At 41.0% G+C, this 27,333-nt stretch overlaps 1 protein-coding gene across 4 annotated transcripts in view; it reads left to right on the top strand.

The window, feature by feature from the left end:
* The first annotated feature begins 5,457 nt into the window (after nt 1-5,457).
* Ankrd13c (ankyrin repeat domain 13C) overlaps nt 5,458-27,333 on the top strand; it is a 52,241-nt gene continuing 30,365 nt past the window's right edge. For 2 of the 4 annotated variants that reach the window (XM_006974905.4, XM_042280202.2), the window contains exons 1-3: nt 5,458-6,441; nt 17,923-17,964; nt 22,385-22,489. In XM_006974905.4, coding sequence (XP_006974967.1) covers nt 6,009-6,441; nt 17,923-17,964; nt 22,385-22,489 — 580 coding nt within the window. In that variant the 5' untranslated portion in view covers nt 5,458-6,008. Of the gene's footprint in view, nt 6,442-16,031; nt 16,153-17,922; nt 17,965-22,384; nt 22,490-27,333 lie in introns of those variants that run through there. The other 2 variants (XM_042280203.1, XM_015993796.3) reach the window with 2 other exon arrangements.

Here is a 27,333-nt window from a genome sequence, read left to right on the forward strand (position 1 = left end):
ACCAAACAGTCTCCAAACCCATAGCAGTGCTTCTCCCACTTTGCTCTATCAAACTTGATGTCTCCATCAATATATTTGGCAAATGCATTGATTTATGACTTTTTGTTTTGTCTCTCTAAAAGTTTATCCATGTTGCAACCTGCCATTCAGAACAACCCAAACTGATGTTCCCATCAAGGCCCAGAGCAACTCTCTCTTATTCCCTTCTAGATGAGAACTATCATTCTCATCAACAGGTTAATTCATAAACCAGCCTGCCTCCATTTTAACCTTGAAAGCCATCTTGTAGTAAAGACAGACTATATTCATTCCTCTTTATGATTGAATTTGTTTCTCAAGGACTAGGATATGCCCCACCTGTAACCTTAACTACAAATGGTTGTATACTGACTTTTCCAGGAAACAGCAACCTTGTCTTTGTTTCTAAAGGTTATTATGACCACCTGTTGTTATGACCACCTTGTTATGATAACCTTGTAACTATGCCTTTGTTTCAAGAGGTTATGACCAACTTGTTATGCTCCTATAGCTCCTCTTATTTGCCTGCCACCTCTTCCCTTGTGGAAACCCCCTACTCCTGAACTATAAAAATCCTTAGCTTACCCATGTCCAACACTGATCTCTTGAACTCTATCTTTAGAGAAAGGCAGCCTGTGTATATGAATAAAAACAGCTTGCTTTAATTGCTTGCTTTATTCAATATGGACATGATGATTTGGTTTGGTGACCTTTCTGCTCCCATCTGTGGGATTAACATTACAAAGATACGCTGTGGGATAATCTGTATGTCAAGTTGCTCTGATTGGTCAATAAATAAAACACTGATTGGTCAGTGGCTAGGCAGGAAGTATAGGTGGGGCTAACAGAGAGGAGAAAAAAAAGAACAGGAAGGCGGAGGGAGACACTGCCAGCCACCGCCATGACAACCAGCATGTGAAGACGCCAGTAAGGCACGAGCCACATAGCAAGGTATAGATTTATAGAGATGGATTAATTTAAGATATAAGAACAGTTAGCAAGAAGCCTGCCACGGCCATACAGTCTGTAAGCAATATAAGTATCTGTGTGTTTACTTGGTTGGGTCTGAGCAGCTGTGGGACTGGCGGGTTAGAGAAATTTGTCCTGACTGTGGGCCAGGCAGGACCAGAAAAACTCCAGCTACAAAGATACATACATTTCTCATAAAAGTCAGAAATACTTATGTTCAGAATAAGATTTATCTGGTCTATTCTGTTTGTCCATGAACATATAAGGCATTTAGCAAAGCTTTGTTTAAAAATAGCTGATAGAGGGCTAGTGAGATGGTTCAGCAGGTAAAGATGCATGCTTCTAAACTTGGCAACCTGAGCTTGAATGCTGGAACACACCTGATGGATGGGGAGAACCAATTATCTTCTGACCTCCATATGTACTGTGGTGGAAAAAAAAAACAACAACCAAACAAATCTGTATGTGTGTGGTTTTGAACTTAGTTCATCAGTTTTAGTGGCAAGTGCCCTTACCTGCTGAATCATCTTGTTCACTCATAATTTGTATTCTTAGCCACACCAGAAAGAGATTAACTCTTTCTGTAAAGACAGGTGCTACTCTGTAAAGACAGGTGATTTTGTATGGTAAATTCAGTACTTGAGTTATATATTGGAACCTATGTCACCAATGTTTGACTAAAAAAGTAAATGTGTTGTTTGTGAAGTTATTTGTCCACTATACATCCAGGCATTTTTAAAGTTAAATTCAACCCAAAGCAAAACACTGTTCTAACTGTCCCCCTTCTTCCCTCTCTCCCTATCCTAGGAGTCCCATCCTTTCCCACTCCACGTCTGGATGTTAATGTCTGCTACTGACTCTTGGGTGTTTGTCTTTCCATCTTTCAGATCTAATTCTCATTATGACATAGCTCTGCTATTGTGAGAACTTAGCCACACCTTCTGCTTAGAGATGAGTCTGGATTGGCCAACACTAACCAGGTCACCCACTTCCCTACCCAGGAAGCTAAGAGTGTTACTGGAGATTGACCTGAGGAGTTACTCCCAAGATTGGGATAGGCTAAGGGGTTCACCAGAACATGGATGTGGGATTTGAAAGGCTACTCTTGAGAACTTGTCTGAGTTGGTTATGTAAATCATTACATAATTTTAAGGCAGTTTCAATTGAGCTTATTATTATTTCTAAGTGGAAATGAAACAAAAACGTCCTAAATAACATATGTATCACTCAGGCATAAAGCAGTAGTCCACTCCAGTCCCAGTCCTAGCAAGACTAGGATTACTTAAGGAACTTATATTTAGTATTTTAGCATGGCTCAGTTATCTGAGCACAGTGTAGATACTTCAGGATTTAATGTCGTATTAGTTCAACACTTTATTATTAATAGTAAGCATTTGTTATGTGTAAGGAAGGCAGTGTGCTGAAATTGAGGCAGGATAAAAATACATGGGAGCTGGGAAAAGAAAGGGGCCCTTCACTCTGGTGTCTGAAGTCTCCCACAAGCTGAGAGTCAAGAATTTATTCCAGCACAACTGACAGAATTTTCTAATAAGGTTGCCCAGAAAGAAGATAGTATGTGGAGGTATTTCAAATAAGAAGGTTAAATAGCAGTGAATCAAGCTTAGGGCTTGAGATAGGTAGAGGATGTCTCTTTATCTATGTGAAGTACCCTAGGAGCTACCCTAAGGTTTAAAAAGAAGAGAAGAAAAAAAAGCTCTTGGAAACTCCTTGAACAATGTAAACTTAGGAATGATTATTATCAGCTATGACTGACAATTGCTAAAATACTTAAATGTGACGCTCTTGAGAAGCCCGTTTGGGTACTTTCCCTAAGTGCTTCTCTTTCTCTGATTAAAAAGGTTAAACTCTCTTTTTAGTAATCCCAATTCTATTTTAACTCCCTGGTCTGGATTATTTTCTGTGGTACAATTACAAGTCCAGGCCTCAGGAGAGTGGAGGTCTCTGCAGTGTGATCCTGAGGACTCTTCATCTGGCCTGACACCACAATGGTAAGTACGGCTCCCTACTGACAGAACTCAAAAAACAAGAATATGAGGAGGCACATGGAAATTGTAACAGACAATGAGGAAGAAGAAAAGAAGAAACATAATTCAGAAGGCTAAGTTGCTGCTAGGATTCCTAATGTTTTATTTTCCTGCCATCAGCATCTTCAATGCTACAGCAAACTCTTGTCATTCATTTTTGGAATGGATTTTCTGGGAGCATAAAAGTGAATCATGAAGCATACTAAAATCGCCACAGAATACTCTAAAAAATAAATTTGTACACCCATTCATCTTTATTAAGTCACTAAGAAACAAGATCTAGTAGTAGACCTTAATATAATTTTTAGCTGGTAATGAATATTAAATGTTGTTATCTACAGCAACTGTAATAGAATTTGAAAACATTGCTCATTTCATCTAGTTGCAAATCATGGATACTGCTAATGTTTATAAATTGTGGTTTGTGGCTGACATTTGGAATAAAAGGAGATACTAAATTTTATGTTAGGGTAAAATTCAATGTAATTTCCTGACCCAAAATTTTATGCCAAGTTAACAAAACAAAAGCCATTGTGCATAGAAGAGAAAAAAATGTGAACTAATGCTAAAATGGAAATGAGCTCTGGATGTACAAATAGCTCAGGGGAAGGTACGGAGGACTGCCAGGGTGGGAACGCCATCTTCTTAAGAGTGGAGAGTAGGTTTTCATAGAAGTTCTTTAAAACCTAGTTTAGACATTACTTCCTCCACAAAGACTATTTTTTTTTTAAAAAGATTTTATTTATTTTTATGTTATTGGTGTTTTGCCTGCAAACATCTCTGTGTGAGGGTGTTGGATCTCCTGGAACTGCTGGAGTTACAGACGGTTGTGAGCTCTCATGTAAGTGCTGGAAATTGAACCCGGTCCTCTGAAAAAGCAGCCAGTGCTCTCAACTGCTGATCTACCTCTCTAATCCTTCCACAGACTTTCTGATCATTTGATCTCTGTTTCAATCTCAAACTAATAATTCCCTCTCTTATGTTATATTGGGATGTTAGAGAATTTCAGATTTTGTATTTTCCTTGTGCAGAATATTTCGATATTACTCATATTTTGATGTCACTTTGCTCTGTTATATACTGTAAGCCCTTAAACTTCAAAATTTGGGGGGGGGGAATCTATGTTTTTTGAGAATGGTCATTTGCTGTGACCTACCTGCCTCTACCTCTTGAGTGCTGGGATTACAAGCATACACCACCACAATAGGTTGTCTGAATTAAAAAAAAAAAAGTTTATGGTGTTTGACTTCATTGGAAGATGAGTTTTTACAGCCATGGGGACATAGCAGCCAGTAATGAGGTACACGACTCTGGCTGCCTGTCTGCTGTTAATTAGTAGTTTGTTTGTTTCTAACATTTATTTGTGTGTGGGTATGCACCAGAGGAAAATCGTTGGTGTGGGTTCTCTCCTTTCACTATGTGTGTCCCAGGGATTGATCTCAGGTCCTCAGGCTTGGTGGCAAAGCCATCTCACTGGCCCATCTGCTAATTCTGGTACAGAGTTCCTCTATAGCCCAGGCTGGCCTTGAATCTATGTGATCCTCCTGCCCTGCCTCCGTTTCTCGAGTGCCAGAATTTGTTGGTTTGAGTTACTATGTCCAGTTTAGGCGTCTAAATGTTCATAATTTCAACACACACACACACACACACACACACACACACACACACACACACACACACTGCTTTAATTCCCACTTACTATCTTGACTAGTATTATACATTTTATGGTGTTTTCAAGGTTCTGTCTTACACCATTCTACTCATTCTACACAGTTTTATTTTAGAGAATCCAGCGACTTCTGGGTTACTGTGTAATTCCTGAATCTGATCTAAACTCTCTCTTCTACTTTCTGAGAATTTACGCCCACATTTCCAAAAGGTACGATAACTAACTCCCTTGGTCAAACAGCAAGGAACTTCAACTCAACATGCTAATCTTGAACTTACTTTTAAAAAGTCTTAAACCTTTTCCAGACTCACTGAACCCAGTCCATGCTTTCATCATCTCTCACCTGGATTTCGCCTCACTAGGGAGGAGAGAAAGCAAAGTTCCAACTCAGGATCTTTCTAACAGATCACTGCCCACTTATTTTAAAACATTATTCCACGTCCTCAAGTAAGCACCATCCACATACTTTAACTCTGACGTTTGTCCCAAATACACTCAACTAGCAAATGTTTGAAAACCCTCCCCTCCTGCTGTAAAGAACAGCCTTTAAATTCCAAAGCCATCCCTTAAATTCCTCCAAGATCACCTTTCGGACCCTCCCAAACTAAATTTACCTTTCCTTTCCTGTGTAACCTGGCCTTCTTCCCTCCCCTACAGCCTTGCCAGTCAGGGCAAGTCCTAGCACAGGTTAGGTGCGCCAAGCTTAGCAGATGTTTACTGAATGAGTGTCCAGCGCAGCTCAGTGATGTCACATCCGGCGTGCCCCGGTGTCTTTCTACATCGCTCCGAGGGAGGTTCACTACCCTGAGGGTTTCAGCCAGAGTTTGTGACTGCCGTCGACCTCCCTCTTTGCAGGCCAAAGCCTCGGAGCACCAGGTCAGATCCCGGAGTCTGGGTCTCCGCCTGTAGGGCCCGGCCCAGGGTGGAACCCTGTGCTAGGGGACTGCGGGCGCTGCCCGGACAAAGGCGCTAGTGCAGGAGGGCCCGCTAACTTACCGCGGCGTTTTCTCCGGAGCTCTCGCGAGAGGAGCCGGGGGAAGATGGCTGCGCCGGGTCTCTCCGTGTGAGGAGGCGGCCTCGGTGGCCCCCGGCGTCGTGAGGTGGGCTCCCGAGCCGCGGCTTTCCTCGTCCCGGACGAGGGCCGCTGCCCCCGGGCGATGCGCGTGTCGCGGGCCCGCGGTCTCCCCGGGAGTTCATGCTGCGTGCGAGGGTCGCGGCCGCCTCTGTAATCGCCCGGCGCCGCCGCCGCCGCCCCGGCTCGGCCCGCGGTGAGCTTCCCGGAGCCCGCCCTGCGCGTCGCGGCGGCGATGACCGGGGAGAAGATCCGCTCCCTGCGGAGGGACCACAAGCCCAGCAAAGAGGACGGGGACGTGCTGGAGCCCTGCGAGGAGGAGGCGACGGCCGCTCTCGGCGGCGCCTTCACGGGGGGCAGAAGCGGCGCGGGCGGCAGCGGCAAGGGCGGCAAGGCCTGCCATAAGATCTTCAGCCACCACCACCACCGGCTGCAGCTGAAGGCGCCTGCTGCGCCCGGCCCCGGCGCCCCGGCCCCGCTGCAGCACAACGCGGTGACCGCCCCCTGCCCGGCCCCGGCCTGCCTGGGCAGCAACCCCGTGGCTGTGGTCGCAGACGGAGGCGGCTGCCCCTCGTCATACCCGGTGCACGAGTGCGTCTTTAAGGGGGACGTGAGGAGACTGTCCTCGCTCATCCGCACGCACAATATCGGACAGAAAGATAATCACGGTGAGTTCTGCCAGCTTGGCCCGTTTTCCCTTCCCTGGGGGTCGGCCTCGGGGTTCTGGGCTCCGGCCGCCTCGCAGCGCACCTCTTTGAGCTTCCGCGTGCCGGGGTCAGGAGTTTGGGTCTTGTGGGTGCAGAAGGGATGTTACCTTTTTGTCCACCGCAGCATCTTGGGATAAGTTGCCTGGTCTCTGCGGCAGGCCTTTCGTGTGCCAAAAGTCAGGCCAGCTCACATCCAGGCAGGTCTTCTTGGTTTTGGGAACTCTCTGTCATTGCCCTTCTTTCCTTCCTGGAGCTTTCACTTTGAACATGTATATTGCCAGTCTTTATCACCCAGTGCTGCTAGGTGGGAATTGTATTTGTCACCGTGCTGGTTTTTGTTTTTGTTTTTGTTTTCCTGCTTTCAGGAAACTTAAAACACTGTTTTTTGAAAGCCTCACAGAAATGCGTCGACGTTTGATTTCCCAAAGCAATTGAAGAGACTTCTCAGTAGCTGTTTCTGTTTATTGCCCTTTTCACACTAGAAACAATGTTTTTTCTGGACTGAGACTAAAGTCAGTACTATAATTTTCGTAGTACAGTCTTGTCTTAGCAATATGTTTGAGAAAGCATAGTATATTTGGTACTGAATGATATTGGTCTCATCTTGTCAGCTGATTTTTTCCCCCTTTAAACAACAAGGAGTTTTAAGATTTATTTGCATCTATTTTTTTCCCCCCCGTGGTACTGGGGATTGTGCCTAAGACCTTGTATAATCGTAAATGGTTCAAACTAATGTGAATGGTGATACTATTATTCAACAATTTAATAACAGGTCATTTTAAACTTAAAATAGTTAGCAAATATTGTTGGCAGCTGTTTTTAACCTAACATGGCAGTTATAAGGTAAATTGCTCCAAATGGCCCTGCACATTAGTGCAATACCACCTGTGAAATAACCTCCCTGAATTTCATTGGTTTCTAGGCTTCTTACGTGAAATTAGAAAATAAATAAGTACATTTTTTTCTTACAGTTTTGTAACTGCACTTGTTTTCTGAATTTACAGTACTATAGTCATAATGCCACCACCTATTGTTTATCTTTATCATAAATGAAAGACCTTTATATTACTTCTGATGTGTGCAACCAGTGGCTCCTGCCAGTGAAGTGTACCTGTGCCTCCTCCCACACATTCTTATCAAGGAAGAAGGCTGTTGCTGTGCTCCCCAATGCTTTTATATGTCCCTCTTAAACTTTTATAAACAAGTCAGTCAATTCTGTGTGCCTGTATGTGGAGACCTGAGGACAGCTTGTAAGAGTCACGCCTAACCTTTATTGTGTGGGTCCCAGGATTGAACTCAGGTGCCAGGCTTGGACGTGACACAGAGCCATCTTGCTTGCTCCCTGTTCCATTCCTGCAGTGCTACTTTTACTCTAGGTGCTTTGTGTCTGTCTTTGCTTCCACAACTCTGGGATTTCAAGCATATGCCACCACACCCAACTTTCTTCAGGACTTAAACTCAGGTCCTTATGCATGTGTGGCAGGCATTTTACCAACTCAGTCCAGCCCTGTGTTTCTACTTTTAATGGACATTGTTAAATTATTTTCTTAAAAGGCTCTTACTGGGTTTCTATCAGAAAAGAGTCCAGAGAGGCACAGAACTTTGCTAAGGTTGCATATGCAATAGAAACCATGAGGCTAGAAATAGAAATAATGGCTGGGCAGTGGTAGCCCACAACTTTAATTCCAGCCCTCCAGGAGGATCTCTGAGTTCAAGGCCAGCCTGGTCTACAGAGCAAGTTCCAGGACAGCCAAGGCTACACAGAGAAACTCTGTCTCAGAAAATGGACGGATGGACGGATGGACAGATGGACGGAAGGAAGGAGAAACAATGGCTAGAATCCCTAAGTTCATGTCATCCTCATTGTGAATTTCTGTTGGAGACCCACTGTATTGCAGGAAAGTCAGTTCTAATGTCTGTTTTGTTTTGTAGTAGAGTCTTTTAATCCATATTTCTCACTTAGTATTTACAACAGAAGCTTGTAGCCCCAGTTTATTTTTTCAGTTAGGAGCTTTGTATTCTTTATAAAGGACCTTGTGGAAAGATTCTGTCACTAGATAGCTCTCAGTTTTTGTAGAACTTTTTAAGTGTTTTTAAATTTCTTAGTGGAATGGCACAAATAAATACACTGGGTCCTTCATCCACATGATGGCCCTTTAGAATCTTTGCAGGAGCTATGGCATGCCCCTTATTTTCCAGTCAGTGCTATCTTCTGTAGCCATTTGTCATATGAGGTGCTCTCTGAAATGTTTAAGGTGGTTCCTAAAACATAGTAAATACTCAGTGTTTTAAGTAAGTAAATTAAAACTGTAGAAACTTTTTATTCATCTTCCCCGAGAGGACAAGGCGGTCGCCACGCAGGCAGGGATGGCCTTGCACAGAAGCTCCACAGCAGCATAGTCTCACAGTACAAGACCAAGACAGGGCTGGAGAAGTGTCACTAGGGTTCAGATCATTTGCCGGTTTTCCAGAGGACCCTATCCAGTTTCCAGCACCCATGTCTGGCCATTCACAGCCACCTGCAACTTGTATTACCAGGGGATCCATCTAGCCCCCAGAAACCTGAACACATGTGGTGTACATAGAGATACACATGCTCATAAGTAAAAACTAAAAATCAATTACATTTTCAAAAAGACCTAAAGGTTAAGAAAAAGACTTATATTTACTTATTTATTGGAGATAAGGTCACACTATGTAGGGTTGGCTGTTCTGGAGCTCAGTATGTTGATCAGGCTGGCCTAAAATTCATAGAGACCCACGTGACTCTGCCAAGTGCTGGAATTAAAGGTGTGTACCACTACACCTGGCCTATTTTTATTACTTTGTGTAGGGGTGTGTGTCTTGTTTGTCTCCATGTGGGTATGTGCCATGTGCAGGTGCCTTTAGAGGCCAGAGGTATAATTTCCCCTGAGACTTGAACTACAGTTGGTTGTGAGAAGCCTGGTATAGGTGCTGGGACCCAAACTTGGGTTCTCTGGAAGAGCAGCAAGTGCTCTTAGCCACTGAACCATCTCTAGCCCCAATTAAAAACTTTTTAATGCCTTTTCTTAAGTGATTTGCTATTTTCTCTCTTATCCCTTGCATTTGTCTGTCACCTGCTAATCTAATTTTTGAGACAGGTCTCATTGTGTAGTCTGAGCTCTATCCTAAAGCTTAAGATTTTCCTACCTCAGATTCTCACACCCAGCTTGCAATTACTTTTCAAACATAATGCTCTACAGTTAAGGTGTTTCATTTTGCTTTTGTTATTTTTCTCTTGTTTTATGTGGAGAGCTTGTTGATGTCTAGTCTGTCACTGCTTAAGCTTGTTGTTCATTAGCCTCATCAGTTTGGACTGATCTTTGATAAATTTTTGTTGTATATTGTTTTTTTCCTTGATAAATTGTTGGTCAAATACATTTGCTAATTAAGTTCAGAAGAATTGTATTCTGGTCTTAAACATTACTTTAAAAGTTAAATATGATAAAATATATCTTGTGTTCAAGTATACCAAGTGATTGTGCCTTGGGGATATGTGTTTTTGGGGAATAGAGAAATAATATATCAAACGTATATATATGTCTTAGTTAGGGTTTCTATTGCTGTGAAGAAGCACCATGACCATGGCAACTCTTATAAAGGAAAACATGTAATTGGGATGGCTCACTTACAGTTCAGAGGTTTAGTTCATTATTGTCATGGTGGGAAGCAAGACAGCATGTAGGCAGACATGGCTCTGGAGTCCTTACATCTTGATCCAAAGGCAACAGGAAGTGAACTGTTTCACTGCGCATGGCTCGAGCATATATGAGACCTTAAAGTCTGCCTCCACAATGACATACTTCCTCCAACACGACCAAACCTCCTAATAGAGGATCTTTCTTACGGGGCTATTTTTTTTTTTTTTTCAAACCACCACAGTACACGAAATTACTATACCTTTTATCTTTATTATATCTTCAAATAATAAAGATTAAGGCACCAGAGAGATGCCTCAGTGGTTAAGAGCAAGCACTTGCTGCTCTTAGGAAGGTCTGGAGTTTGATTCTCAGCATTCATGTTGGGCAGCTCATAGCTGCCTGTAACTCTGGCTCTAGGGGATCTAACACTGTTTTGGCTGCTGTGGGCACACATACCTGCATACACCGGCGCACACCCCTAATTCCAGTACTCGGGAGGCAGAGCTAGGCAGATCTCTTGAGTTCGAGGCCAGCCTGGTCTACAGAGTGAGATCCAGGACAGGCACCAAAACTACACAGAGAAACCCTGTCTCAAAAAAAAAAAAAATTATGAATAGTCTAGCCTTTTACATTGAGTATCAAGATTTTTCTGAGTTATTTTTACCCTAAGTGGTTTGGACAGTTTTTGTGTTTGTAATGAAAATAAGTGATTTTACTATTCAGTACTTCAGAATTGAAAATAGTAGAAATAGATTGAAGACTTGGTTTGAATTACACTTTCTGCTTGTTAAACATCTTAAGTTAATCAGGTCTTCCTGACTTAGTAACTTTGAGGTGACTGACGGTGAGAGTGCAGGATGTGTGAAGTGCTCATAGCTATGAGAAGTTGCTGGTGTATTTGGAGATTTAGTGACTGCCTTTGGTTCTGTTGGCTGGTGTGTGACAGGCTGTCTTCTGTAGGTTGTAATAGCTTCCTTGTTCTTGAGGTTTAGGTAGATTTTTGAGGATTTAATTTGATGGTCAATTAATGCTGCCTATCACTACAGTACAGTAGAGGTGAGATTATTGGACTCCTGGATCTGCTAGGGTTTTGTCTGCACATATCTGCAGCAGTTACTGCAGGCTCTACAGGATTGTACTGGATTCTAGGAAACCCCTGTACCATGTCCTTATATGTGCTTCTTTTGGTTGGTTTTCAAGGACAGATCAGAGATCTGCCTTGTTCTAGAGTGAAAGTATTTTTGAGAGTAAAAACAGATTTGAGATTGGTTTCTTGGTTCTTAATGGCTTGTTTTTTTTTTTTTTTTAAATTGGTTGATTTATTCATTCAACAGATAAACATGGAGCTTCTAATGTATGTGTTTTTGATGCTGGGGATGCAGAGATGAACAGACTAGCACAATTCCTGTTCTTGTGGGGTTGCATGCTAGACAGTAGACAAACCAGTGAATGTGTGGTGTGACTGTTAATGAATGAGTCATATTGAGTGTGTGTGGGGAGGGGGGCACTAATGAGAGAGTTAAATAGAACAGAGTCTAAAACAGAGTTTCAAGTGGAAAACAGTAAATGCAAAGTTACTGCCATCAGGGACTCAGAGGGAGAACACTATGTGTGATAAAGTGGTCAGGAAATGGAAATGTGGCTGGAGTTTGGAGACTTGAGAGGCAGCCAAGCTTCCTGAGACCCTGTGAAGGTTTCTATCTGTAGCAACAGGGAATGCAGTCAGGTGGTTTTCAGCAGAAGGCTGACTGTGGTTGCAAGGCTCACCCTGTGCTCCATGAAGGCACAGGTTCATGGAACAGCTGTTACCATCAATAGCTGCTACTGAAAGTGAGGAGTGGAGTGGATATAGGGTATTGTGTGTTTACTACAGTAGTAGTATTTTTGAGAGAGAATTTCTCCCTGCTTGACTGAATCGAGCTTGGACATATGTCTGTAGAATTGGAGCTGTGCTGAGTCTGGTATTGTAATTTTTTTGCTTTTCTCTGTGATTAGGGTGTACAGATCAAAACTGTCTCATGATAACACAAGTCACTGCTTGCCTTCTGTGTGCTAGCCTGTTCACTGAACACAAAAGCCCTGTTGAATGCTTGCCTTTTGGGTACTCTTGATGCCATTCAGGTACTTTGTACAACGCCCTCTTCATGCTGAGGGGAAATATTTTTGAAATTGACTATGAGCTAAACTACATACCCTTTCCCCACAGAACAACATTTTTTTTTCCTTGGGGGAAAAACAGGTTATAGACAATTTTAGACATTTGGCTGATTTTTTTTTTTTTCTGGTAATGAATGGAGTAAGCTTGAACCCATTCAGCATAAAACTATGTTTGCTGCTAATTAAAAGAAGGATTAGCCAGGCAGTGGTGGCCTACGACTTTAATCCCAGCACTCTGGAGGCAGAGACAGGTAGATTGTAAGTTTGAGGCCAGCCTGGCCTGCAGAGTGAGTTCCAGGACAGCCAAGGCTACACAAAGAAAAACTCTTGAAAAACTCAAACAAACAAACAAAAAGAATAAGGCTTGTAAATAATAAATAAAAGCTAGAATTTTGCAAATTTAACTCAGCCCTTTTAAGCTTCTCAGATTCCTAGTTCTTGCAGCCACTGCTCTGGTCACATCCAACATGCTGTTTTGGTGTACTGTCTATTGGAATGTGTCAGATGGGCCATGAACCTTTTCCAGATAGTGTTTTTCATGATGATATGTATTCTGTAATCATGTCTCAGGTTGGGAGTGAGTGCAGAGGTAGAGTACTGGACTCTAGTGTGTTTGAAGCCCCAAGTTTGGTCCTTTCCAACACACAGACAGACAGACAGACAGATAGACACACACACACACACACACACACACACACACACACACACACCATAAAAATTCTACCCACAGTGTGCTAGACAGATGGCTCAGCAGTTAAGAGCACTGGCTGCTCTTTCAGAGGTCCTGAGTTCAATTCCCAGCAACCTCGTGATGGCTCACAACCATCTATAATGGGATCCCTTGCTCTCTTCATGTATGCAGGCATATATGCAAATAGAACACTCACATACATAACATACATAAATAAATCTTTCAAAAGGTGTCTTTTGAAAGAAAAAATAAAAATTCTGCCCACAGTACAAGAGAAACCAATGTGTTTCACTGTAACAGATCTTGATAGAATTTGGATTTCCCATTGTAAATGCTTTTAACAAATCATTACTTCATGAGTTTTAGTACAGTGTCAAAGAGTTCTCTCAGCTATCTAAAAAGGCTCTGAAAACTCCCTTTACAACCATGAGACTTTGTAAAATATATTTTCTTTTACTTCAAAACAACTTTAATTTTTGATGATGGTAATCTATCCTTTGCTCAGGGTAGGTAAAAATGTTTTATCGCTAATTAAACGCAGAAAATCTTAAAATATGCTCCATTCTATTATGGCATATGCTAAAGAATTTATTTATTTATTTATTTTGGTTTTTCGAGACGGTTTCTCTGTGTAGCTTTGCGCCTTTCCTGGAACTCACTTTGTAGCCCAGGCTGGCCTCGAACTCACAGAGATCTGCCTACCTCTGCCTCCCGAGTGCTGGGATTAAAGGTGTGCGCCGCCGCCGCCGCCGCCGCCGCCGCCGCCGCCGCCGCCGCCGCCGCCGCCGCCGCCGCCGCCACCGCCACCACCGCCGCCGCCACCGCCACCACCACCAACACCACCACCACCACCCGGCCAAGAAATTATATTTTTAATTAAAACATTTTAAGTAAGGGGCTCTTGTCATTAGTTTGGACAATGCACTTAGTTTTCTGAAGTCCTAATCTTATTTAGAAGCATTTTTCCCCCATTGGCACAGTATTTCCACATAATTATGGAATAAATGACTATAATTTGATTCATACATGCATTGTTCAATGACCAAATCATCATAACTAGCATTTCTGTCTCCTTAGATGTTTTCATTTTCTATGTCTTAGAAACCCTCAGACTTTGACCTCCAGTTACTCTGAATTATAGCTGTAGGCTGTCACTTTCTTATTGTGCCAGACAACACCTCAGTTATATTTGGTACCATTGTCCACTCTCACTGTTTTTCTCTGTTCTTCCCCTTCCTAGCCTCTAGTATGTACTGGATTAGCTCCTGTAGCATCTGTAGATGAGTGACAGCACCAGGGTTTGTCTTTCTGTGCTGTGTAACTTGCTTTTCTACTTTCCACAAGCACAAAAACAGTCTTGGTGCTCCCAGGTTATCTCCCTTCCTTAACTACTTCTATCCATGTTGCCAGAAAAGAGAGCAAAGCTTTACTGGTTGAGTAGTATTTCACTGCCCATTTTCAAAGTCCATTTGTTTCGGTGGACACTTGATTGACTCTATTTTCACTGATGATGTATTTCAATAAACACAAGCGTGCAGGTGTCTCTTTGACAGCATCATAATGCTGAGACCCTTTAATACAGTTCCTAGTGTTGAGGTGATCCCCCAACTGTAAATTTTTTTTGTTGCTACGTCATAACAGTAATTCTGCTATTGTTATGAACTGTAATAGCAGATATCTGTATTTTCCGATGGTTTTAGGTAACCCCTATGAAAAGGATTGTTTGACTCCCAAAGGGGTTGAGACCCACAGGTTGAGAAACACTGCTTTAATATATATCCCAGAATGATGTTTATTTATATGGTGTTTTAGTTTTGTTTTTTGATGAACCTGGCTTTATACAATACAGTAATGCCAGAATTAAGTAAAGTTGGTTGTGAGAGGACATTTAAATAGCAATGTAGTGTGATTGTCTCTAGAAAATCTAGTGTGACTGGAAGGTGCTCTGTCATGGAAGCCAAATGCAGGTAGCTGGTTAGAGCAGGTCTGTAAACACCTACTTCAGGGGCACCAAGTGAATGTGTTAGTTTGCCAGCTCTACAGGCTGTTTTGAGAGCAGCCGTACACCATTCATAAGAGATGAACTATGGCTAGGTTCCAGGAAAGCTTTGGCATTTGCCAACTCTGAGTTGAAAATGTTCTGGGTTCCTTGAAATTTTCATATGAATTTTAATACCAGCTTGTCAATTCATGAGAAAATGGGGATTTTCCTGGAGATTGCTTTGACTTCACCAACTTGAGTAATATTGGTCGCGTATTAGTTACTTTCATACCCGAGAAGCAATTTGAGGGAGAAAGGGTTTATTTTGTGCCCATGCTGGGGAGTAGCAAGGCAGGGGCTGCTCATAGCTGTGGCAGCAGGAGTGTGCAGTGTTTGCTCACATCTGGAGGACCAGGAAGCAGAGTACAGGGGACTTGCCACATTCAAGGGGCTTTCTCCTTTACCCCCCTTGTTCACTTCAGGGCCCCCGACTCAGGATGGTGCTACCCACTTGTTCATCCCATCTAGAAACCTAAAGATATAGCTGACCTGCTTGGCCTGGTGGCACACACCTTCAATCCCAGCACTTTGAGGCAGAGGCAGGCAGATATCTGAGTTCAAGGCCAGCCTGGTCTATATAGTTAAGTTTCAGGACAGCCAGGGTTATACAGAGACCCTGTCTCGAAAAACCCAAAAGGGGGAAAAAAAAAAAAAGATGTGTTTGACCAACTAATGCTTTGAGTGTATTTTAACAATCTGATCTGTAAATTTGGTGTGTTCTTTATATTTAGCTATGTAATTTCTTTTATCAGTGCTTAATAATTTTCAGAGTTGGTTTTTTTTTTTTTACTATTTTATCTTTGACTTTTGTAAAGCATATCTCACTTTTCTAGTTCCTTAAATTCTCTGTTGAAGAGAATCACGGGAAAGTGCTGTGAATATTAGATTACAGTGCTTAGAGGGGTTAAGGGTGTTCATCCTCTTGAACCAGTGGAGGAGAAATAGGGGGGAGGGTAGTGCTTTTCCTTCTCTCTTATGAAACCTGAATTCTTTATTGCAGGAGGGGTAAGCAGAAAATAAAGTCCAGTTTTTGATATCAGCGAAAAATATTCATTATAAGAAAAAAGGTCATTGTCACAGATGTTAATAATAATACTGAAAGAAACAGAAGAAAGATTTAGGTAATAATTGCTTGATTTTTCATTAATTCACTATAAGGATTATTTCTCTGAAACTGAAGAAAATAAGTCAGTATACAAAGAAACTGGAAATTTTAAATTAAATGTAGTTCCTTCATTTAATGTGTAAATTAAATGCAGAAATATCTTGATACTAGAAAATAGAGTGATGTAGAAAATGCACTCAAAAATAAGTAATATAGAATTGTAGTAAATTGAAAAGATGAAAAATAAAAATATGGAGGATACTATGTACATTGTATTTGAAAGTGAACATAAGAACAATTAATTAGAGAATATTTAAAGGGAAAAGTCTTTTTCTTTTCTTTTCTTCTTCTTTTTTTTTTTTTTTGGAGACAGAGCTACATGAAGCTCATTCTAGCCTTGGACTCCTGATCCTCTTATCTTTGCTTCACTATTGCTGTGACTACAGGCATGCCTTCACCATACCCACAAGGAAATTCTGATCTAAAATTAGATGTGATCCCAAAGGCAGAGATATCTCTGTATTTTAGGGAGGAAAAGTACTGAAAAGAGAATTTTTAATTATTATCAGTGTGTGTACATGTGGTCAAAGGACAAAGGTCAGTTTTCTCCTTCCACCATATCTGTCCCTGGTATTCAAACTCAGGTTGTCAGGCTTGGGGGCAAGCACCTTTAACTATTGAGCCAGCCATCTCAGTGGTCCAAAAGAGAGTTTTTTTTTGTGGGGGGATTGAAAATGAAATTTAAACTTTATTTTGAAATATTTCATACCCATAGAAAAGTTGGAATAGTCCAGAGAACCCACAAATCCTTCTTTGGTTGCTGAGAGACTTTCCTTCTTATCACTTCCCTAAACGGTTAACAGTTAGCATAGCTACTATTATGTGTGTGGTCTTTAGATATATAGTCTCCAGGTGGAAGGCATGCAGAAGCCGTGCATGGATCATTGGCAGATACTGGTCATTTTTATAGGAGGTTGTCTATAGTAGGCAGTTTTGGAACTGACCCTTGGGTACCAGTGATTGTATACAAGATTGTGAGAAGAGCTGAGAACATCCTGCCAGTTTACCATAAGCATTTCCCTACAGGACCACAGTAAGCACATTTATACTACTTATTATGGAAAGTAGTTTCCTTTATTTTTAGTTTGAAGTTTTTATCTTTGTGTATTTTTATTTTATGTGTTATGAGTGTTTGCCTGCATGTTTGCATGTACACCTCGTGTGCAATGCCCACACACACCAGAAGAGAGCATTAGATTCCCTGGAACTGTAGTTACCAATAGTAATGAGCCACCATGCAGGTGCTAGGAACTGAACTGGGGTCCTCTGGAAGAGCAGCCAGTGCTCTTAACAGGGAGCCATCTCTGCAGCTCCTTGAAGAGCTTCTTGATATCTTGGTGTTTAAGAGTTATTGAAGAATACTGTCTCATATAGGTAAAAGAACTGTGAACTGCTTGAGAACTAGGACTGATTCTTACTGTGTTCTGTCCCCACGTGAATAGGTATGTGAAGTATTTGCTAAAAGGACAAAGACTAGTATGATAAATGAGCAACAAAAGGAATCTGAAGCCTGTGGGAACATCTCAGAGAGTGAATGTCCTGCTGGTTGCTTTGGGCAGGGCAGGAAAGGTACTCTGGGCTTCACTTTTGCCCCCTTCTGAGTTTGCCATAGAAAACAAAAGTGTTATTTCTGCTTAAAGTTTGTTGACAACTATCCTGAACCCACATTTAAATAAAACCTTTTATGTTGTTATGGCTTCTAATATAATTTTGTTTTCAATTTTAGGAAACACTCCTTTACATCTTGCTGTGATGTTAGGAAATAAAGGTTAGTAAATATTTTTAATGTTTAACTTCACTCACACATCAGTTTTGTCATTAAAAAACATTATATTTATTTGTTTGTATTATGGGACTTGATGCATGTCTCTGCATGTGTAGGGAAATCAAAGGACAACTTGTGGAAGTTGGTTCCCTCCTTCTGCTACATCGTTCCTGGGGATCAAAGTTAAATTATCAGGTTTGGTGGCAAGAGTCTTCACCCAGTGAGCCATCTTGATGGCCCCAGTTTTGTCATTACAAATTATTTAGCCAAGGCCTAGAGAGATGGTTCAGTGGTTAAGAGCATTTGTTGCTCTTGCAGAGGACTTGGTTCAGTTCCTATTACCCACATAGTGGTTTACAATTACCCAATAGTGTAACACTATTTCCAGGGAATCTAATGTCTTCTTTGGACCTGTGGGTACCAGGCATCCACACAGTGCACAGACATACATGCAGGCAAAAACACACATAAAGTAAAATGAAGAAATGTTGTTAAAAAAAAAAAACCAAAAACTTAAAATATTAGTTTCAGGGGACAATGATAAGTAGCCAGAAGAAAATAGAGTTTCCAGGTAAAATCCATTTGAGAAAAATCAAATTACTAAAACTGGCAGTTTACCCTAGAGCCTTGATGAACTAGCATGTGCTGTGACTTTGAAGTTGGGCAAGCATAGCATTGTGGTGAGTTGTGTCCCATAGTTATTTGATATTCCCACTTCCTCATGAGTGGGAGAATCAAATGCTTTTTTAAGAGATAGACACTTGGTACAAAGAATTTTGGGAAAGACTTGAATAGATGATTCAGCACCCACAAACAATGTTGATATTCTGTTTTGAAAACATTTAATTTTTTTTCTATTTTATGTATGTGTTTTGATTGCATATATACCAGTGTACCATGTTTATGCTTGGTGCACTTGGAGGCCAGAAGAGGGGTCAGATTCCTTAGAACTGGAGTTAAAGGTGACTATGAGCCACTCAACATTGGTGCTGAGAACTGAACCCAGGTTCTCTGGAAGAGCAGGAAGTGCTTTTAACAATGGAGCCATCTCTTTAGCCCCTTAAAAATATTTTTAGAAGCCGGGCGTGGTGGCGCACGCATTTAATCCCAGCACTCGGGAGGCAGAGCCAGGCGGATCTTTGTGAGTTCGAGGCCAGCCTGGGCTACCAAGTGAGCTCCAGGAAAGGCGCAAAGCTACACAGAGAAACCCTGTCTCGAAAAAACCAAAAAAAAAAAAAATATTTTTAGATTAGACATTTTAAATGAAAAGTTTTCTTTAGGGCATGAGAGTTTATAACTTCAGCTCTAAGAGATACTGCATTCTTCTTGCCTCCATGGGTATATACGCACGCACACACACACACACTCACGAATAATAAACTACATTAAAAAAAAAACTTTTGCGGGTTGAAGAGATGGCTCTGCACTTAAGAGCGCTGACTGTTCTTCCAGAGGACTCAGGTTCAATTCCCAGCACCCAAATGACAGCTCACAACTGTCTGTAACTCTAGGATCCAACACTCACCTAGACATACATGCAGACAAAACACCAATGAACATAAAATAAAAATAAGTAAATTATTAATAAAAAAATTTTTTGCTGATATTCTCAGTGCAAACACATTGACTCATTTGGAATACAATTTTAAGAGATGAACAAGAAGTCTCTCTTCATTTCTTCTTCTGATAGTATTATAAAAATATTAATTCTAGCTGGGCAGTGGTAGTGTATGCTTTTAATCCCAGCACTCGGGAGGCAGAGGCAGGCGGATCTCTGTGAGTTCAAGGCCAGCCTGGTCTACAAAGCAAGTTCCAGGACAGCTAGGACTACACTGAGAACCCTGACAGGGAGAGAAAAACATAACAATTAATTCCATATTTATTATCCGAAGGGTATCTTTTCACCTTCATGCCTTCCTTGTAGCACGACCTCAGCTTGGGTTCACCAAAGCGCAGGCACTGCCTGCTGTGCTTGGCTGCCTGTGCTTTTCTTTGCTAGTTTCTAAGTTCTCTCACTTGATTTGTGATGATCTGTAGGCATAGCTGCTGCAGACGTTCTACCCTAATTAGTAAATAGTCTTAGAGTGATACTTTGACATCATGTGAATGCTCACTGAGCGCTTTTCCTCCGTCCAGTATACTGGATGGTGTAACCTCCTTCTCTGGTTGCATCACTTGTTGACTGGCAGTAACTGATTTTTCTAAAAAGAGCTAGTCCTTCACTTCCGTGTGTTCTGACCATTCCCCTCACTCCTGTCCCCTTGATGTAGTTGCTCCTCTTTGAACCACACAGTCCTCTAGCAGTGTACACGAAACTGTGTATCCTTAGGACCCATGAGGAACACTTAGTTGGCTATCAGTGTATTGAAAAATAATCATTCTTTGAGACAGTTGCACTCTATAGCCTTGGGTGGTCTAGAATTCCCTGTGGTAGACCAAGCTAGCCTGCAACTCACTCACTGGCTTCTATCTGCCTCTGTTGTGGGAGCCCAGCTGGGAGACTGGCTCCCACATTTTACAACAGGGTACTCTTGAGGAGAGAGGGATACGAGATATTAGATAGACGGATAGAGGGGAGAGAAATAGATAGAAACACAAGATAGCCTGGGGAGGGCCTGGATCCTTATCTACTGGCCCCTCCTGTCTCTTCTATAGGGCTATTTATAGGAATGTCAAGGGGTAGAACAAAAGACCCCCCCCCCCCCCCAGCTCAGCCAAGTGTAGACCCTTCCACTCACCTAGTAACCATGCACATGGGCAAGCAATCCTCTAATGCAGCTCTACTGGGTAAAGCAAGTTCCGATTTCACTAGGAAAACTTTGTGGGCCTCCACACTCTGTCTCAGAGAGTGTTGGGATTAGTGGGGCAAGCCATACACCCTGCAAAATAAGCCTTCTATATCACATATCCTCATGTCCTTCAAGCAGAATTCCTTCAGTGCCTTTGTGAAATAACTACATTTGATTTATGTTATTCTAATAGAGTTCTCTACTGTTGTCATTCTTCTGTCACCAAGAATAATGCTGAAGTAATGCCATTCTTCCTTAGCCTACCCCATCATGTGGCTGTAGCATCTTTATTTCCTTCATAACAGTTGGTATATTTTTTAAAATGGATTTACTTGTTGTCTCCCTCATAGAATAAAAGTTCTGAAAATAAGACCTTAGCTTCCTTCACTTCTGTTTCCAGTATCTAGAAGTTAGGAATGGCTGGGGATATAGCTTAGGGATGGGATGTTTGCCTAGCACGTGCCCACCATCTTCACCACTAAAAGGTACATAAAAAATACGTATAGTAACCACTTAGTTAAGTATTTCGTGCATGCATATGTGCATGAGTGTGTGAATCTGTAACCACTGAGGACAGCAGAGTAATGATTCATGGGAGGTAAGAAGGTAATTCAGTTCAACACCACTCGGCCAGTATTGGTTCAGACTTTGAGAGACTGACCCTGACTAGCTTATTTTAGACATTTAAGCACAGCACAATTTGTGAAAAAGTTTCCTAGTAATAATTAACTCAAACGTGTGTGCACAACAAAGTTTAAGATAGGACTACATTGAAACTCTTTGTAAGGAATGAGTGATATCTTCCATAAAGAGGTTCTGTAGATGGTCTGAGGGAGGATAGTGCTATAAATTGACTGTAACAAAGAGATGAGGGTCTACAGTATCCAGTGGTTCTTTTTTAATTAAAGATTTATCTATTTTTATCATGTATACAGTGTTCTGCCTGCATGTATACGCCTGCACTCCAGAAGGCACCAGATCTCATCATTGATGGTTGTGAGCCACCATGTGGTTGCTGGGAATGGAACTCAGTACCTCTGGAAGAGCAGCCAGTGGTCTTAACATCTGAGCCATCTCTCCAGCCCTCAGTGTGGTTTCTTTTGAAAGCACTCTTTCTTCTTTCTGAAATAAATGATTAGCATTTCATTGACATGACATATATGTAAATTCTCCTTTGGGTCTTTTTGGGTTGTAGATATTTTCTTTGTTTTTGTTTTGAGTCAGGATTTTACCATGTAGCCCTGGCTGGTCTGGAACTCAATGTGCAGACCAGGCTAGCCTCTAAACAACTCTCAGAAATCTACCTGCTTGAATTGTAGATATTTATATAAATTACTCTTGAGTTTCATAAGTTATCTTTTAGTTTTTGGAAACATGCTTCAAATATTTGTTGGAGACAGGAAACAATACTTTATTTTTAGAGAGAATTTAATTTATTTTTAGGTAGGTTGGGTATCTTTGAATCTGGGGAACTGATACAACCTGGTTATACACATAGGAGTTTATAAGTTACTTAATTATACATAAAACTTATTTAACATATGTAGTAACCTGATTTCTTGAACTTTTGCATAACACACTTAAAGATTCTAAAAATTGCATGTCTGATAATTATTACTAATTTTATGTTGCAGAATGTGCGCATTTACTGTTGGCTCACAATGCTCCAGTAAAGGTGAAAAATGCTCAGGGATGGAGCCCTCTGGCGGAAGCCATCAGCTATGGAGACAGACAGATGAGTAAGCAGTACTTTAAAAATGCAAATTGATGTGTTGAGATAGTTTTTATGTGGTTTGACTTCTACTCAGTAATCTGCAAACTTACACATGAATTATCCATGACTCTGGAACTCCAACATTGATTAGCAGGAAGAGTTGAGTCATGTGGGAAAGCCTGCTCATTTCCTCTTTGGAGCATTCCATGTTTTTGGTCCTAGCTAGGGCTGTTTTATTTTTTAAAGTCAAGATCGATTGTCTTTCTGGCAAATTATTATTTCTGCTTAATTATTGGCTTACTAATTGAAATAAAAATTAATTACGGTGCTAACAGTACTTACCTACTTTCAGTGGATGTAGACCTTCCTGGAAGCTAGGAACTGTACTGTCTCTTGGTTTAGTCTCTGAGCCATTATGTTTCCATATCCTGGAGTTCTTTCATGGTGCTTTCCTACATTTCTTCACACCTGATAAATTCAGGGCCTGACTTAATCGGCTCAGACCTACTCAGGGCTAAAGGCGAATGCTTTGCCCTTCTGACCTGCTGGCTCCCTTGTTTGGAGCGGTCCTGGATTGGCACAGAATGGGGCATAGCCTCCCCATTCACCATCTGGCTTTTGGGGAGTGTTCTTGACTGGGTAAACCATCTCCACTCCTGATATAACCTTTTCTGGGGAGATAATTACCCACCTCTGGGTCAGGCTTAATCGTCTTCACTTGTATTTTTCTACATGGGTGTCTTCTCTGAACTGTTGCTCAAGCATTAAAGCCTTCCCAAAGCTCCTTAGCACACAATTTGGCTTTCTATCTATTTTTTCCTTAGGAACAAATACCACTAAAGTCCAACTTGGTGAACCAGTGAGTTTTATTGTTACTACTTACAGGAATATGGGTGATGGGTTACTTAAGGAGCAGAAATGACCCAAAGACAGCTGCGTCACCAAAGCCCACCCCAGCTCACAAAGCTTGGAGCACACTGCACAGTCTGCAGGTGGATCAGCAGTTGGAGAGTGTCCTTTTCAGGTGTCTCAGTTGTTCTAAACCTCTTGCAGGCAGCTCAGATGGTTTCTGCTTCTTCCAGGCAGAGCTGGTCTGGTCCGAAAGAGTCGTCTTTGCAGCTTTGCTGGTCTGAGAGTCTTTGCAGCTTGGCTTAGCTTCATATTAGAGGAACTTACAGCTTTTATTTACTCTGACAGTGAATTTGGTTAATTTCAGGGACTTCTTGAAGCTATTTTGAATTGTTTACCTTCCTGCTTAAGGAGTTTCCTACAGGATAGAATGTTTTAATCTCTAAAGAAACTGTTAAACAACAACATCATGCCTGATATATAGATCTCATTTTTGCAAATATAAATTTACAGACGTTAATCTGGATGGCTGGAAGCAATTATCTGGATTTAATCTGGATGACTGGTACTATTATTATTTCATAGTTCAGGTGGGAAAATCAACTAAAAATAGCTTTGTAAAAAATTGTATTTATTGAAGAATTTTCTAGCATTGAGTTCTTTGAGGTTGCTATGTGGACTCAGTCTTCTGTGCTAAGTTTTGGATTTTTCTGGATAGTTTCTTAGGATTCATTTCTGTGTGTAATCCACATATTACACATGTGAATTGCCTGAATTTCTTGGACAACTTTGAATGATGAGGCTATATTTGACTATAAAATGTAATGTGTGATGTTAAGTCTGTGGTACACAGCTATTGGCATGTGTGCTTTTTTGTTATACATTGACAGTTGTCCTTTGTGGACAAAATCAGAAATCCCTATGAGATCAAGAAATGGGCCTCATCATGGAATTATTTCAGGGAAAAGGTAAAATATGCATATTTAAGAGACTGAGAATGGAGTAGTAGCTTGTCTGAAGGCCTTTCTTTGATTTTTCTAACCAGGTACTAGAGTTAAGGGAAACTAGTGAGGACTTTGGGACTTCCAAGGATCTTTTATTCACAGTAAAAGTCATTTTGAGTTTATCATCTATGAGGAAAGCCAGGAAATATTTCTTACATTTCAGGACAGCTCTGTATTCAGTTTTATATTTCACTACAACCTATCACATAAAATAAATATTTAACTCCTAATAATCCCAGCACTTGGAAAGTAGAGGTACAAGGAATTTGTGAGTTTCAGGCTAGCCTGGGCTGCTTCTTAGACCCTGCCTTATGAATAACCTAGACAGCAAAATGAAGTGAAAACCCAAATATTTAACTGTTAAAGGAGAGGTAATTGAATAATGGTATTTGTTTAGAAATGTCAACGTGAAGTTGTATTTGTGATGTTGTTTAAGGAGATGGCTTTTAAGTCTTTATTTAGGCTGGGCAGTAGTGGCGCACACCTTTAATCCCAGCACTTTGAAGGAAGAGGTGGGTTACTCAGAGAAACTCTGTCATAAAAAAAAAAAAAAAAAGGTGGGATGGGGGAGAGTGGGAGGAGGAGTGAGAGGGGGATCTGTAGTTGGTATATAAAATGAATAAAAAAATAAAAATTAAAAAAAGAAAACAAAGAACTTTATTTGGATGCATTGCCTTGAATTTTTCTATGGCATAGACAATTGCATTTTTTTGGATAAATTAAAAAAATTATTATAAATTATTAGCAGAAGTTTTGTGATCTACTTGTCTTTTTAATTTAATTTTTGCTAATTTTGCTAATGTTTTGTGCTGTAGACTAAGCTAGGAATGTAGCTCAATTGATAGGAAAATATAACATTCATGAAGCCCCGAGTTTGATTTCCAGTACTGCATAAAACTGGGCATTTGAGTTACACTCAAATAATAATAAAAAACCTGTGGCCAGATATTAAGGTAAATGCTGAAAGATCAGAGACCAAGGAACAATCCACAGCCACCACCTCTTACCTCACCAACTCCTCAGCCTGAAAGAGTTCCAGCCGAAAGAGCCTCTAGTTGAAAGGGATGTTTCTGCTGAAAAGCCTTTAGTTCCTGTCTCCTCATACCTTATATGCCTTTCTCTGTCCAGCCATCACTTCCATGGGATTAAAGGCATGTGTGCTTTACAGTACTGGGATTAAAGGTGTGCCACCAGTGCCTGGCTGTTTTCTCTCCTAGACAATCTCATGTAGTCCAGGGTGGCTTTGAACTCACAGAGATCCAGACAGATCTCTCTGCCTCCTGAGTGCTAGAATTAAAGGTGTGTGCCACCATTGCCTAGCCTCTATGTTTAATCTAGTGGCTTGTTCTGTTCTCTGACCTTCAGGCAGAGTTTATTTGGGTACACAATATATCACCACTTTTGAGCACTGGGGAAGTGGAGGCCTGAGGATCAGAAGTTAAGGCCGTCCTCTTTTACATAGTGAGTTCTAGGACAGCCCAGGCTACAGGAGACCAGGTCTCCAAAAAATAAAAAAAGGAACAGGAAAAGAAATCAAATAATGCTAAACTACTATTAGCATTATCGGGGACTATTTAATTTCACTTTAAGATTTCAAGGTTGTATTGGTTTTCTAACTTAAAGTGTTTACCTGGTCGGCAATGATGGTCTTGGGGAAAATGGATATAACTTTAATTCATCTTAACCTCTTTCCCAGAGTTCCCAGCTTTTCCTGATGCGGGCAGCTATGGCTTGTTGTTTTGGTCTCTGTTTGTCTTTGGTCTCCAGGGCTTGTTGATAGTTTGGAATAGTTGATAGTCATGGAATAACTGACTTTATGGTAGTTTTTAGTATTCTGTTGGGCACTGTCTAGTTTTTTGGGCACACCAGAGTCTGCTGATTTGCTGTATACCTAGACCTGGCAGTCTTCTTCATTTAGGCTTTATTTTTTTATTTTATTTTATTTATTTATTTATTTATATTTATTTTTTGGTTTTTCGAGACAGGGTTTCTCTGTGTAGCTTTGCGCCTTTCCTGGAACTCACTTGGTAGCCCAGGCTGGCCTCGAACTCAGAGAGATCCGCCTGCCTCTGCCTCCCAAGTGCTGGGATTAAAGGCGTGTGCCACCACCGCCCGGCTTTATTTTTATTTTTAAGAGAGGAGGATTTTCTTGTGGCACATTTTCAGAGCGATCCAGTTGTTTACTTAGCACATTTCTAATTAATTATCCAGTATTCTTCCTTATACAAGTTTTGTGAGATCTTGTCATGTATGTTGTTTTCAGATTTTTATCTCTTCTAAAGATTTATTCAGTTAACTCATTAATAGATGATTACAAATTGCAAAGATAAATTGAGACTACTATATTAGGATTTCTTTTCCCAATAGTCAAGTTTTTCTTTAAAGTTTTGTATTAGGGGGCTGGAGAGATCTCTCAGCAGTTAAGAGCTCTTGCTGCTCTTTTAAAGGACCTACCTCTCATATAGGGAAGGGGATGGCTCACAGATGCCTGTTACTCCAGTTCTAGGGGATCCAACACTCTTCTGGCCTTTTCTGTGCACCCACATGGCACACACAGACACACACAGACACACACAGACACACACACACACACACACATACACACATACACTCACTCACTTACTCATATGTACATAAATAAGAAAATCTTATAACAAGTCTTAATATTGGGGGCTTTGATTTATTACTACCCTGAATTTTCAAAATTTCACAACTTTTATTTCTTTTTTAAAAGAGAAGAAAGCAGAGACAAGGGCTAGCAGGATGTCTTAGTGTGTAAAGGCACTTGCCACCTAGTAATTCAAGCTTGATAACCTGAATTCAATACACAGAACCCACATAAAGGTGAGAGAACTGAGTCCATAGAGTTGCCTATGACTTTTGCATACACATTTTGCTTCCATACACACATTACACACAATGCACTCATACATTATATATCCACACACACACTCCCAATAATATACTGCAAATTTTAAGAAATTTAAAAAGCAGTGACATTCACTGTAGAAAATTA

Source organism: Peromyscus maniculatus, chromosome 6, assembly GCF_049852395.1.
Source record: "Peromyscus maniculatus bairdii isolate BWxNUB_F1_BW_parent chromosome 6, HU_Pman_BW_mat_3.1, whole genome shotgun sequence".
NCBI classification, from domain to species: Eukaryota; Metazoa; Chordata; class Mammalia; order Rodentia; family Cricetidae; genus Peromyscus; species Peromyscus maniculatus.